The sequence below is a fragment of the Athene noctua genome, chromosome 10 (assembly GCF_965140245.1).
Source record: "Athene noctua chromosome 10, bAthNoc1.hap1.1, whole genome shotgun sequence".
Lineage (NCBI taxonomy): Eukaryota > Metazoa > Chordata > Aves > Strigiformes > Strigidae > Athene > Athene noctua.
The window spans coordinates 19,359,936-19,374,686 of NC_134046.1; the positions used below are offsets into that span (position 1 = coordinate 19,359,936).

At 44.5% G+C, this 14,751-nt stretch overlaps 1 protein-coding gene across 2 annotated transcripts in view; it reads left to right on the plus strand.

Moving 5' to 3' along the window:
• Positions 1-7,285: 7,285 nt before the first annotated feature.
• Positions 7,286-14,751, plus strand: part of MAPKAPK3 (MAPK activated protein kinase 3) — a 51,647-nt gene continuing 44,181 nt past the window's right edge. The window contains exons 1-2 of one of the 2 annotated variants that reach the window (XM_074914294.1): positions 7,286-7,554; positions 8,583-8,933. In XM_074914294.1, the coding sequence (XP_074770395.1) occupies positions 8,709-8,933 (225 nt within the window). In that variant the 5' untranslated portion in view covers positions 7,286-7,554; positions 8,583-8,708. Of the gene's footprint in view, positions 7,555-8,132; positions 8,174-8,582; positions 8,934-14,751 lie in introns of those variants that run through there. The other variant, XM_074914295.1, reaches the window with a different exon arrangement.

Below are 14,751 nucleotides of genomic sequence, written 5' to 3' on the forward strand. Positions count from 1 at the left end.
TACTTTTAGGGTTATTGAACCTTTTACGTTTAAACACAAAACCTTCATCATTCTTTTGCCACAAGTTGCCACCTCTTCATGTATCAGAGATATGAGAATGAGCTAGTGGGCCGTCTGTCACCTCCGCTGAAGTAGGTTGAATATTTAAAAAGATGAGTAATCGTCGTGCTGTTCAGAACCAAAGTGGATGGGGCGGGGGCGAGGGGGGTGGTGATGGTAAGGATAAGGTTAGAAGGGTGTTCTCATGGGCAGGACACGAGCCTGAGCGCAGGAAGCCTATGCTCTGCTCCTGACTCAGCCTTTAATTCCCTGTTGCTCCGTTTAGCAGCTGCTTCACCTGCACACTTCCATTCCTTTTCTTTACGACACCGGGGCAATGTGTGCTACTAATAATTCTGAGCTATTCTGTGGGAGGTGCTGAGGGCCATCCGAGTATCCAGAGGGAGGGGGATGTCATCGTGCACGCACGCACCCCTTGAGCCCTTTGCTTCTGAGCCTAAGGGAGGCTTCAGCTCAAGCTTCATGTGAATACGTGTAGAATCACCGGAGAGGTGAGGGGATAGCAGAGGAGTTTCAGTCCTCACCCTTTCTGTGCACAGCAAGCACAAGCCCATTCCAAGGCTTACCCTCGCAGTTCCGGCACCGGGCTGCAGGGGGACGCCTGCACGCATGTGCTCCTTCATACCGAAATTCGGCATTATTTAAAACCTTTCGGTGGTGGTGCAGCAGCACGATGGATTTGAACAGAGCTAGACTAGAGAGTAGGAAGTGGCTGCGGTCTCCGCAGCTGACCTGCTCGTTCAGAAGATATTTCATCTTCAGCCTTGGGGGAGATGCTGAGGTCATAACTACAGTGTGCCATAGGGCAGCCCATCGCAGACATTGAGATGCTATTTTCACGTATTTTTTTACTTAGAATTGGGCTCCATCTAGTGATCTTCTTCTGGAAAAGTCTTTGTGTGCAGGCTCGGTGCTGTTGGTTGAGTAGCCATTTGTACCTCCGGAGCAGGAAAGCAGCACTAAAAACTGTACAGCAGAAACATGACGTGCAGAATCGGGTCTCAGTTGGCAGCTCTGTATTTCTGCTCTGTGGAAGCAGCACAGGTGTTCACACCAGCAGGCACGGTGTTACCCCATGCAGTGGGTTTCCACCTGTGATCACTGCATCTATGCTGCTCTTTTCACGAGTGCTACAGGACCCTGAAAGATGACCATTAAATTGGAATAGCTAATGCGTACGAGTATTAATGAAAGGAGCTTTCATTTTTATTTGAAACCTTTCTAGCTAATGCCTGGGCTATTTTATCTACAAAATTAGCAATCAGTTTTCAGTCAGGAGTGCCCAGTAGTACTTCATCACTCTGCCTGAACGTTTTGCCCCTCATTGGCATTCTTCCTGCACATGGTAATGCCCTAAGCAGGAAACAGAACAGTGTGCTCGATCTGCCAGTGCCCCAGGCCTCGTGCAGTTGGTTACCTGTGCACAGTCAATATAAATTGCTCCATCCCAACAAATCAGTTGTTTAACCCCAGATTATACTCTCTAGGGTTCAGTGTTGAAGAATTAGGACATTTCAAAGGCAATAACAGGAAATATTGTTGAGCAATATCGTTGAGCAATAGGCTTTAGTTGTGACAGGTATCAAACAATGCTCACAATAAATTCAGAAACCTTGAGCCAGTTCCCTTAGGAAAGTTCACCAACGCAACAGCACCATCTACTGATAGACATGTGTTTGAGACAACAGGCGGCCAGTCCCCCTTCCACTGAGGGTAGGCTACACTGCTTCAGCTGGACAGTTCTGTAATCTTGTAGAGTTGGTGTAAATGAAAAATGACATCCCAAATCATAACTCTTGAGAGAGGTCCGTGTGTCTGGAGACTAGATTTACACTATAAGTTTGCATATGAAAGACTGAAAGTTGCCCCTCTGGCTGCTGTGTGGCCATAAGGCCATCTCTGGCCCTTTCCCTGTGCTCTGATGTAAGGAACAGCACGCCACAGAACAAACATTAACAATAAAATCCCTTGTTTAGATGGGCCATCTTGTTATTTGAGTAGGGCACACCAACTTCTGTAATCGGTGACACACAAGAGGGTGATGAATTTACTGTTGTGGTTTTGATTTCCCAACCTGCTGTGGAGCAATGGAGGAGTCTCCAGGCTGTGGGTGAGCTGTGCCATGGATACAGGGACATCCCAGTTGGCTCCATGGGAAGTACGACGTGCAGGACAGCAACAGGCTTCATTTCAGGCTACAAAAAAATACCTTGGTGTTACTGCAAGGAACTCACCGTATTCGCTGTCCCTAGGCTTGCTGGCATGTGGTGACCTAGAAGATGTTTGCAATGTGGCATCTGTTAGGAACTTTTCTGCATGTATCAAATGCAATGCTTCTGCAAAAATTGTGTTCCTGTGTGGCCACCCCAGGACCGTCAGACAATGTTGCCATAGTCATTACTTGCAGGATCTTTTTCAGTGAAAGGGAGAGATGAATTTCTTGTGCTCCACTGCAGCATAAAATGAAGCACCATCTTCTGTAGACAGATTGGAAGATGTATGATGCTTTTGATTTATGATACTTCTATGAAACACCTTGCCTTTTTTATTCTCTCAGCTGAAGTGGAAATGTCCAACCAGTATCTCTCTGACTCCCTCTGTAAATAAGCTGTGTCCCAGAGCTCCTTCTGCTCTCAGAGCCCCAGACAGCAAACCTCAGTGCCCGAACAGGGATGGAGCCTCCCAAAACCTTCTCAATAAACAAGACAAGGTGTCTGTAATAATGTATCTGAGTCCAGGATTATAAAAGCAACTGTTCTACCTCTTCTGTATTTCTATCAAAAAAATACCTGCTGAGTGTGTGCTAACAGGGAGGAAGCAATCTTAAGGAACTAAGTCAGGTGTTGGGACACGCTTTGCAGATTGTGAGACTGGTGCTCTTGAGACTTCCCTTTCCTTTGCTAGCAGCTGGTTCATAGCTAGAATTTGTAATTATTCCTAGAAACCATGTTATAATCCCAGGTCAGAGCAGAGGGTGTTGAGATTAAAAGAGAAGTTGTTCTAGTTTGGTGATCACAAAGCATCAGGTAAACATCATTGCCTATGAAAGAGAGCTATAAACCTGGTTTTGCCTCAGGCACAGAGAGAAAGAGCTAGGCTGCTTACTGATGAGCGTTCCTAGTTGTATGGGTAATAGAAACTATTTTGGTTTCTGGTTTGTTGTTGGGCTTTTCTTTCTATTTTTTTCCCTGAGACTTATCTCCAGAGCAGAACTGAAAGACAGGTGAAAAAACATGTGTATAGTCTCTGTTTCAGACCACTACATAGATGACAGACTAAACTAAAAATCCTGCAAGAAGCTTCTTTTCTTCTCCTTCATATCACAGTACTGTTCTGTAGAGCTGTCCTTTCTTTCTTTTAATATCACAGACGCAGTTTCTGAAGAACTTCCTGAGAGATTTAATAAGGTTGTTGCAACCGCCCAATCAGACAAAGCTGTGTCCTCACTTCAACCTGACAATACAGAGGATTTTCTCTTTGGTGACATCGATATAATGCATCCTGGAAAGTGGATCTCTTGTAACACCAAAAAAAAAATACATAGCTGTTACTCAGAGGAAGCAATGTTTCAGAAAAATAAGTCACTCTATTTTCAGCTGATAGTGGTAATTTCTTTATTGTAACTGATATTGATTTCCACAAGACATTGCTATCAAAGGACTAACCTCTATGCAAATTATTTTTGTATATAAATAAACTCAGGTAACTGTAGCATTCAGGTAATATCACTCCTCCAAAATATGCCATCCCTCAAAGAACATTTGATGACAACAGCTTTCTTAGCTCTCCAGATGAAAGCAAACTCAGATCTTCTATTTCTTTTTTGTTAAGAAAGAAATGAAATATTTGAAAGTCTGAAATGTCTTTAATCCCAGATAGTACTGTTATTGAATTGCTACAGCATGGCAAAAAACCCCAGTGAAAATACCCAGTGGGATAGCCAAAATAATGAACCTTCTGTATTTAAACAGTAGTGCTCTCTATGGTATCTGTGATATCCAACACATGATAAAATCAGGAACAGCATATCCAAATGGCATGCTGGCTAAAATATGAAGCTTCACAGGGTTAACACACTATCTTAGAGAAAAGGGGCTGCTGCCCCAAACCTTATTGCAAGATTAGGGCCTTATTGTTTGGTTACTTTCTCTTATAAACTACTCTTCTAGTTTGGGGAAAGGCAGGCATAGCTGAGCTACTAAATTCTCTCTTGAAATAAGTTGATTTGTGGTGGTGTTGTTGTTGTGGAATTTTGGTAAAAACAGGATTAATATTTAATTTACAGTTTTAGGGATTTTTGTGAGGATGAAAGAACTTTTGGTGTAGTGGGCTCTTATCCTGTAATAATACTGAGGTTTTTTAAAACTTCAAAAAGCAAACATCAATAAATAAATAAAAATGTCTCCTGGCTCAGTAAGCTCCAGTGGGCCTGTCAGCATGTCCTCCATCACCAGTATCTCCAACGGATGCTAATGCAACTCGACCTGCCACAAGCACAAAGAGAAGCCGCAGGATCTACAGTGTAAGTTTTTGATCATATGAGGTGTAATTTCCAGGGACATCTAAAACTGGCATTTGAAAGCAGACGTTGTGGGAAATGCTCCCAGAGCCAGGCGGGGACAGCTGCAGCCAAGGGGACTGCGCTGCTCTTACTTGCCTTCAGGATGTCAGAGGTGTTGGGGTTAAATGGTTAACCCGGTTGTTAACTCCACGATGTGTGCCTGGTCCCTCCCCCAGAGCTTGTCAGAGAAATTACAAAACCTTAAGCAGCTTAACCGAAGGATATTGCACAAATGAATGTTCTCAGCCCTGTACAAATTGTGTGTGTGTTGCAAAGGCCGAGATTTACAGCTGTGGGACCTTCAGGGTGGGTACCCAACACGGCTTTGCAGGTACAGTCACCAAAGACACCACACCAGGTCACTATAGCAAAGTCGTTTCACTAGTGCAGCACCCAAACCAGACTGCTTTGGGGCTGCCCAGCACGGTCAGAATAACATTGAATAAAAAGCATCAGCTACGCAAAATCAGGAGAGGTATCTGGTGGAAGAGGTTTAGTTTAGTACAAGAGCAGGGGATACTTTGGCTGTTACTTACAGTATCAGATTGCCACCTTGTTACTTGTGAAAACACTCTGTTGCAAAGACTTTTAGATACTGAAATTAGGTCTTGGCCACTGCTTTTAAAGATTTTCTGCATATGATACTTGTGTTCTGCCTGGGTAGAGATATGCTTTGTGCTCCAACAGCCTGTTTTAAGACAAACAAGGAACACAAAAAGCAAGGGAATATATTTGCTTTTTGTTCCTTAGCTGTGGTCATCCTTGTGTGCAGTGAGGCTATTTGCTACTTGGGCTGGTGCTGGAAAGGCTTTTTCGGACTTTACGGTGGGTGAAATTAGCAGAGGGTTGGTGTAAAGCCTTATTAACCATGATTCACACTGGATTTTTAAGGCCTTTACCTTGTTTACACTTATTACTGTTTCCTGATAAAACGGTGAACTTTGCTAAGAGCATATATAGACAACATCGAGTAGTGAACCCAAACAAGCATAGCTTTCAGTAAGATATCATTTCAAGCAGTGACTTGAAAAATGTGTCTTTTATCCTACCAGTTGAATTCTCTCAGTGGGAGACTGTTCGTAACTGAGAACCAACTAACTTCAAACAGAAGAATCCTTATTCCCTCATCTTTCCTGCTTTCTTTCCATGCAAAGCTTATTTTATAGAAACTCATTCTTGTAATAGTTAGTCATAATTTCTTAATGAAATTCCTTGCTTCTGACACACTCTGTAAAAAATAGCAACCCCTTAAGTAGACATCTGCTTGAAATTTTTGCAATGTTTAATATTTCCCAGAATAGGGCCATAAATTGCCTTCTGCTTGTTTTAACGTGCTAGCCGCTGTAAATTCTGCTTGCTTTGGTCAGCCATAGACTTTTCTGTAAGAGTTACATGGAAAGATCAGAAGCGGGGCTGGGAATGGAGAAGAAGTGGGGCTGGGAAATTGGTGTGAGTATATTTCTCAAATTATAAAATACAGAAGAGAGCTGAGAGATTTAGAAGTTTTCTGAAGGGTCTGGCCCCCAGTAACTGTGAGCTAGAAAGAAGCAAAGAGATAGAAATTGCCATCCAGGATAAATAAAACAGCAGATACAGGCAGAAGCTGTGGGAAGGAAAGCAAGAGCAAGCTGCTGACTACAGAACAGCATTATTGAAGGCTTGCAACCTGGGAGCTTACAGTTCTGCATACGTTTGCCTGAGATTGCCACAGTGGGAGGTGGTGCAAAGCCTAAAAAGGCTGAAAGCCAAGCCCGAGAAGGAGAGGTTGGAAATAGCTGTGTTCCTCTGGGATTGGATTAGCCCAGAATAGGTGAACTGAATCAGGGGACCAGGCCCTCCAGTAGCTGAACTGCTGAAAGCCTGGAAGGGAAACCTGAGGCGGAATAGCTGTAGTGTCACATCACATGGCAATATACTGCAGTCTGCATCCTGTTAAGTTGAACTACTTTTTATCCCTTGGAGAAAGGACTCATTAGCCCTTTTAATTATTTTCCTAACCGCTAGAACTCCAGATGCCATTATGTTATGTAAAATGACAAGTGTATTTTTAACTCGTAAAGCGTGTGAACTTTAAGCTCTTTCCAGTGATACAAATACAGCTCCATTTCAATGCATGACTCATCTTCACATGTAGGAAAAACTCAGCATTTCACATCCCTATAACTACACTCTGTGCACCAGCGATGAGCGACAGTTGCTGTGGGAACCATCACTTTTAATATCCACACTGTGCACATGAAAGTGCAGAGAATTCCGACTGCCTATTTGGCAGAAGAGGTCGCCTTTCGTAACAGCTCCCACTGTTTCGGTAGCCATGGCGCCTGAAGGACCGTAGTCTGCCCAGCACCGAGCTTTGCTCCACAGCAATGGCCTCGCTGTTTAAAACAGGGTTTAGAGTGCGCTTGCCAGTCCTTGCCCCTTCCTCAGCGCAGCGATCGGGGGGAAGGGCCGGCGGGGCTCGGGGCCGCCCCCCCCCGGCCACCGCGCGGGCGCGCTGCGGCACAGGCGCGGAGCCGCCGAGGCAGCTTCGCCCCCCAGCACCGCTCGCCGCCCCGCAGGGCCGTTTACCCCAATAAATGAATAATGTCGCCTCTGCCTTAAAACCACCGCCCCACGCTCGCCCTTCCCCGGGGAACCTGCCGCCGGGCACCGCCCGCCCTCACCCACGCAGCCGCGGGGAGGAAAGGGGGGGGGGGAGCTCCGGTAGGGGCCTCCGCTCCCCGCTCAGCGCAGGCGGGGCCCGCCCCGACCTGGCGGCTCCCCCGGGGTGGGGTCGGGCCGGGCCCCGCGGCGGGCGGGCGGCCTCCCCTCAGCGCGGGGGGGAGGCGGCGCGCACCTGCCCAGGGCGTCGGGGCGGGCCCAGGCAGACCCCGCCTTCCGGGACTCCGCACCGGGAAGCCTCGGCTGGGGCCGCGCCGCGCCGCCACAGGCAGGTAACCGTCCGCCGGCGGGGCCCAGCGGCGGGAACCCCCCCGCGCTCCCTCCCCGGCCGCCCCCCGGCGCCGCCGCCGCCCCCCTGCGCGCCGCGGGGCCCGCCTCGCCTCGCTTCACCTCACCTCACCTCAGGGGTTTTCCCGCCTCGGGGCTTTCCCGCCTCCTCCTCCGCCCCGCAGCGCGGGGGGCTGAGGGAGCCGCCCCGCCGCCGGCCCCCGCTGCGGGAGCCGCTCCCTCGCCCGGGGCGGCTGTCTGAGGGGCGGGCCTCGGGCCCGGCACCCCCCCGCCCGGCGCCAGGGACGGCCCGCAGCCTCCCCGGCGGCGCCTCGCCTGCTCGTGGCTCGGCCGTGTTAACGGGGCTCGGAGGCCCCGGCACCGGTATCTCCCCCGCGGCCGCGCTCCCGAGAGCCCCTCTGGTTCCCAGCGGGGTCAGGCAGCTCCGAGGCTTCGGGAGCCACGCGGTTGCATCTCCACGTCCCCGAGTTTGTGGGTGTTTTGACGGTCCCCGAAGTAACGCGGCACCTGCCTCTCGCTCTGGACCGGAGCCGTTTGGTGAGCGCTGGCCCGGCATCAGGTCCCATGCGTGTCCAGGCCGTGCCCCTCTGGGGTTTAATCCAGGTATCGGTGCTTCTCTTGCGTAACTTGGTGTCGAGGTGAGGCAGGGGACCGTTGCAGAGATTCCTACATAAAACGTTGAGGCAACAAGTTGTTGCTGCAGGTTTATAAGCTCCTTGAAGCAGAGGCTCTCTCTGTTCTGTGGTATGGAGTTTAGCTGAGTAAGACTTTAGTCCAAGACTCAGCGCAGGCACTTGTTGCAGTAAAAGCAGTGATTTACTGATAGTTGTGTACATTGGAACTGGGGCGACTGGTCTGTAAAGCTAAACAAACGGTGCTTTCCTGAGGTGAACCTATGCTTTTCTCTGTCTCTCTAGCATCTGGTCATCTTGTTAAGAAAGGCAAAAAGTAGTTAGGTGAGAGAACTGTTAGTTCGCATCAGTTACTAACGCTCGTTTACATTTTTACTCAGGACTAAATGGCAAGCAAATGGACTGTTTGAAGCACTGGGTTTGATCGTCTAAGAGGAGGGACTCTGCTGAGGATAACCCACAGGGAATCTGTTGGGTATCTCTGTAATCTCAGGCTCTTCCCTGATATGGAACAAAGTGCAGGTGAACAGGAATCCCAGCCAGAGAGTCATGTGGATAGCAAGAGCAGCGTGAAATCCTTGCCTGGGGGAGCGGCCCATGTCAAACTGGAAATAAAAAAACATGCAGTTACTGATGACTACAAACTCTCCAAACGGGTGCTAGGGTTAGGAATCAATGGCAAAGTACTGGAGTGTTTCAACAAGGAGACAGGCCAGAAATGTGCTTTGAAGGTATGTAGGCTTTTTTTTTTTTTTTCTTCCCTTATTTATGATGTGGAGGCCAGAGTTCACTTCCAATACCCTGTAAAAGCTACTTGTTCTGTTGCTTACATTTCACAGTGCTGTATGAAGAATTTGAATATGTGGAAACATTTGCTATTGCTCTTAACATTGTAGTGCAAACTTGAGTCTTTTCCAGAATATTCTGAGTTTCCAGAAGAATGTTATCAGCTGTGAAATTCTCGTGTTCATATTTAAAAGACAGAAAAGCGGGGGAGAGAACAGTGTCTTAGTGTGTTCTGTGAGAAAGCTTGATAGATTTTGAATGAACCTATTACGCAGTGTTTGGGAAGAAAACTATTCTTGATCTCGTGCAATGAAGGAGGCCTAAACTGGGAAGGATTTAAATGTTCATTGGTCTTTAGGCTTTCCTCCCTTTGAAGACTTTTCTTAAGTGTAATTTCCAGTTGTTTATTCACTTATTCTCTTTATTTTTGTGATCCATTTACAGAAGGGTATTACTCGGGAAAACACTGATTATACCAGTATGGCAAGTAAGTTTAGTAAATATTTATGGTCATAAGTACCACTTAAGTAAATGGAGCAGTAACCATTCATTAGAGAACATAAAGCTTACCTGCCTTTTGCTCTGCAGCTTTTAAAATTGAAGATTCCCCTGATGCTTTTAAACCACATCGTTAGAAAAAAGCAGCCCAAATGAGAACCAGGATGGTTCTGTATGGTAAGATTGAAAACCAGCTGAAGTAATTGTCATTTACTTATGAATGTTACTGAGTCCTCGCTGGTGTTAGTCTGATTAGTTGCGATGTCTAGAAGGCTTTCAGGTACCCTTCCTTTTCTTAAACCTCACACTCCATGTTTGCTGACAGCAGGATGTTTGCTGCTAATGGTCAGCTGGAAGGTCTGCCAAGGGCTGGGTATGGTCTTACCTTTGCCAAGTAGAACTGCTGTCCCCAGCAAAGCCTTTGCGCTTTGACAGAGCGGACTGGAAATATCTGGTGGCTTTGTGTATTGAAAAGATTTTTAATAGAAGAACTGGAAAAGCTTATAATACAATAATGATGATAAATTCACATTTCCAACACTCTCATTTTCTTTATCACACTGTTTTTTGAATTAGCTGACTCAGAAATTTATCATGGGGAAACTGGAGGTTTTGGCAGACTTGGAAGTACTGGGGTTTTGTGCCTGCATAGAGGAGTGTCAGGTTTTTACAACTCTGAGGTGATCCACTAATCAGATCCTTCTGAAGTGCTATCAACATTAATTTCTATACTTAGCATACCGTGATGAAGGATAATAGTTAATATGAAGCTGTTCTGCTGTTTCTGAATAGTTCAGCAGCTTTGTTGCTGATTATAGACCATTCATACTTCAAAAGGTTTTGCAGTCTAAAGGCCTGGAAGCATTTTAAAATAGAAGTTGCCATTTCAGAGCACAATCCAGGGGCAACAAGTGTGTTCCAGAGCAAATTCTGAAGCTCAGAAATCAAATAGGAAATGCATTACTATGGATACTAGCATCTGTAAAATATTTTTTTTTAATTCAGCGCTCAGAGTTGGGAGAGGGAGAAGAAAAGTAAAGTTGCTGTACCCTGACAGTGTTCTCTGCCTGATGGGGAGGAGGAAGCTGTAGTAGGGCCTCCAATACCAGTTTCTGATTGAGTTGGCTGATTTTTTCAGAACTTTAAAAAATATATTAAGGACCAAAACACCACCCCCCTTCCCAAGCTGGAGTTTTGGCATTAATGGCTAATATATCACTGAAATTATGCTTTATATGTGTTTGTCATCCTCCCCTCCCCAGCTGTGGAATGTGTGCACTTTTCTTCTGAAAGGAACAGAAATATTAAGATGTTTATGAGTTCTCTAGGGAGTTTAAATGGCAGATAATAGTTTGCTGCTTGCGTGTGTGTATTTCTTATCATTATGAGTTTAAGTGCTGAATAAAAAGTTAAATATGCAATTAAGTAAAACTGCCAGCAGCCCAGAGAGAATCCGCTATTCTCTCCAAAGATGGTCTAATGAGAAGATTACCCAACAAGGAAGGATAAAAACTATGCTTGGTTAATTGGCAAGAATAGAAGGATCTTTTCCTAGCCCTGAAGATATTTGCAAGGATTAAAATATTCAGAGGAAGTTTTTTCATTGTTTTTTGTGAAACCTGAACTGGGCCATGCAAATCCCAAACCTGCTCCAGATGAAACTTCAGAGCAAACCATCCAGTCAAAACAGTTATGGAAAAGGGACAAGAAACTTGGAAAAAAATGTTCAGATACAGCTTCAGTGCAGAATTCTCTTTGTAGGGACAGTAGGGCCTTGGCACTTCTGCCTTGGCACTGCTCATACATCCTAGGTGTGATGGCGGGGTTATCATTCGCTTACAGGAATAGAAAGTGGAGGCTGATGAAGCTGTCACAGAAAAAACCCAACTGGTCTGACAGGTAAAGAGAAATGTAAAGATTGAATTGCAAGTTGAACAGGAAAAAGGTTGCTGGTTGGATTCTTTTTCTAGAGGTTGCTTGTGCAGTATCCATTGAGATCTATGTGTATTTGTGAACAAATACTTCAGGTGTGAGTGTGCTCACTGTAATCTACTCCTGGGAAAGGAAAAACATCATTGCTGCTGCTGAAGATAAAGCATATTAGTCTGTTCCCCTTCACACCAAACTTGCCCATTAAAGCAGCTTCTGACTTGGCAGATGGCACTGCTTTCTGCCTGCAGGTTTTCTCTTATATGGGAACAAAGCCAGCACAGCCAGGATCTGGATAGAAATTACTCAATGGAAGGAATTTTAACTGAGGTACTCTGGAGGAAAGGACTGGAACCGGCAGAAACATTCATCTGCAGAGCCATGTGTCAGTCAAGCACTACATACTGTAATTGGGAGGTCCCTGTTGTCCTCTTTAGTCTGTGTCTGTAATTGGAACTAGTTAGAATGTCACTAATCATTTTAGAGTGGGAAAACACAAGACATCCTCTCGGAGATACTGCAGGGCTTTGGTTATTTTCCTGAAGTATTATGTGGCTTAGTTTACTCTGCCTGGCATTGTGATTTGCTACACGCTTGTACAATGTGCTGTCAGCTTTGTTTCCGTTAGATTGAAATGCCACACGCATTGCTGTCCTGCTTCAGAAAATCTAATCTGGTTACTCACTTAAACACATAATGACATTTTGGCTGAACAGCACTGTTTTCAACTAGTGAGAATGCAGGGATTTAGAAAAGTAGAAGCATAAACAAAACTGCTGTGCAGGACTGTGGCCTTCTAGAAGGCAACTATGTTTTAGTCTCTCTTCCTTACAAATAGAAAAACCTTCTCAGATCTCTCTCCATAGTTGATCCAGAAATAGTGTCAAGTGAAGTCTAGTCACTCTTCTATATTTATCTCTTCTTTGCCAGTTTGCCCTCTTCTGTTCACTTTATCTTTGGGGCTAAAATTTAACCTCTACTCCTTTGACACTGCCATCATCTTGAGTGTTCTCTGATGTTTTTAACGCTCCTCCCTGGTTTTAGGAGAGGAGGTGGCCAAAATAGCTGCCTACCTGTGAGGATAAATGTGGACTCCTGGGACTTGCCTCCCATTAAAAAGTTCCTTTTTTGTTCTTTCTTCCTTTTTCCCCCACTCTTTTTTTTTTTTTTTTTTTTTTTTTTTTCCCCCCTGGGCACAAATTCCTACTAAGTGGTGTCAAAATAATATTTCAGTGCATTTGACGACTACTTTATTTTTGTGAAAGGTGGTAGAAAGGGTTCAGACAGTTTGGATCAAGAAGAGAGAGCTACAGAGCATTCTGCTGGGGTATTGGGACTTCTCTGCATCTGCAGGTTCAGGATTTTAGTGGATGTTTCAGGATGTAAAAACGGTGTTACATGTCGTTGGCATACTATTCACCTTCAGTAAACAGGTGTTGCTTCTTTCCAGGAGAAGGAAGGACAATTCTGGCATGGCAGCAAAACAAAGGCCCTTGGAACTTCAGACAAACAAAGTATATTGGTTATGAGCTTCTTGGTACTTTTGATATGAAAACTCTTCTGAATAATGGTATAGTAGTTAAGTGCTTTTCCGCTAAGCACTGTGCATAGGCGGCATGTACTGCAGCTGTCTTCCAGTCATCTGAGGCTTCTAGGTTAGGGCAGAGTATGTGTGAATGGACCTGCTAGTTCATAGGTCTATCCTCTAGAATAAATAGTGAGTTAAGTCATGACCTGCCTGATGGAAAATGTCCTGTGCTGCTGGGTGCCAACAATACAGTATATATGACTTGCTGATTTGAAGACAAATAGGGTGAAGCCTGGAAGTTAAATAAAGCAAAAAGCAAACATAAAAATGAACAGGCTCCTTGCCATTTAGATTTAAGGAATGATATAAATGGTGAATGATATAAATGATAATCATAGAGTAGGAGCCTCTAATATTATGCATAAGAATATTAGCATAAGTTTGTGCTCAGAAGGAAGGAAAGCAGGCAATGGAGGAAGAAAGTTTTCAGAAAAATCTTTCCCAAAATGGTTCTTGGAAACCACACAAAGGACTATATAGAGAATGTTCTGCTTTCCAAAGTGGAGTTGCTGTGGAGAAAAGTAGTCATTCTGCATAACCCTAATTTAATTTAGTCTTGACCTATGCTTCTGCCTCTCGCTCAATGTTCATGTTTCTGATTATGTTAAATAATGCTACATAATGTAAGCTAATTGCTGGATAGTCTGTTTTCAGTTAGTATACCCTGAAGTCAGGTCATGATTGCTCACAAATGGGAGACTGTACAGTCCAACGTACCTGTTTTGCAAGCTATCTGAATAGCTGGTGCTTTCAAAATACCCTGTTTATTGCCTGAAATAAGACCATGATCAGGGAAAAGAATGCAGCAGTGGAGAAGGCAATGCATACAGTGAAAGTGAAGGTTATTTCAGGCTGATGATTGATTGTAGAATAGGGAATGTTAACAGTCATCTTAGATGCTATAGATTGCATTTTTAGAAGAGAAGAAAATCATGCCAGATTAGGAATGAAACATTTCAACATTTTTAGAATAAGGGAGAATAATGTGCTAAACTAGAACTGTGGTAGGAATTCAGGGGAACCAAGTGTAATTGTCGGTTAGGGTTTGTGCAGGAGGAAGGAGCTCTTGCTGTACTGGAGCGATTGTATGTTTCAGGAGGAAATTAGCACTTTCTAGTGAAGTATTCTGTAGTTCCCTCTTACCTACCATGTTTCCTGCAGCCTATTTATACTGATTTATCTCATGCTACAGTAAATTCAGTGTCAGGAATGCAGCTGAGTATGAGTAATAAACTCCAGGAGCTATGTGTTGTAGATCAAAGTCAGATACTGTGTAGAATGAATATGAGTTCAGAGAAGTTCTAGTTAAATGGCAGCCCCAGTGTATGGAAGAATTCCTAAAATCTGGATAGCGTGAGACTGGTCCTTGAATTTTATCCTTCAGTGCCAGTCTTGGTAAGTATTACGTAACTATGCATAAAATACCTAAACTAACATTCAGCTGATTAAAAAGTGGGTCATTTCTGCTGCTACAAGAATTGTTTTTAAACGAGTGAGTCACTCAAGACCTCAGTCTTTGAGCACTTTGTACATATTTGGGCCAGAATGGCACCTTCCAGAATGTCAGTTGGAATAGTTAATTTAAAAAGGTGGACTTTATCAATTTACTTTGAAGATCTGACATTTCTGACTGGTCTTCTCCTTATGTGAAATACAAGAAAATTTTAAAAAAAAAAAAAAAAAGAAAAAGATGGGCTTGGTCTATAATAATAAAACTATTGTAGTAAGTTCTTATTAGGTTCCATGGC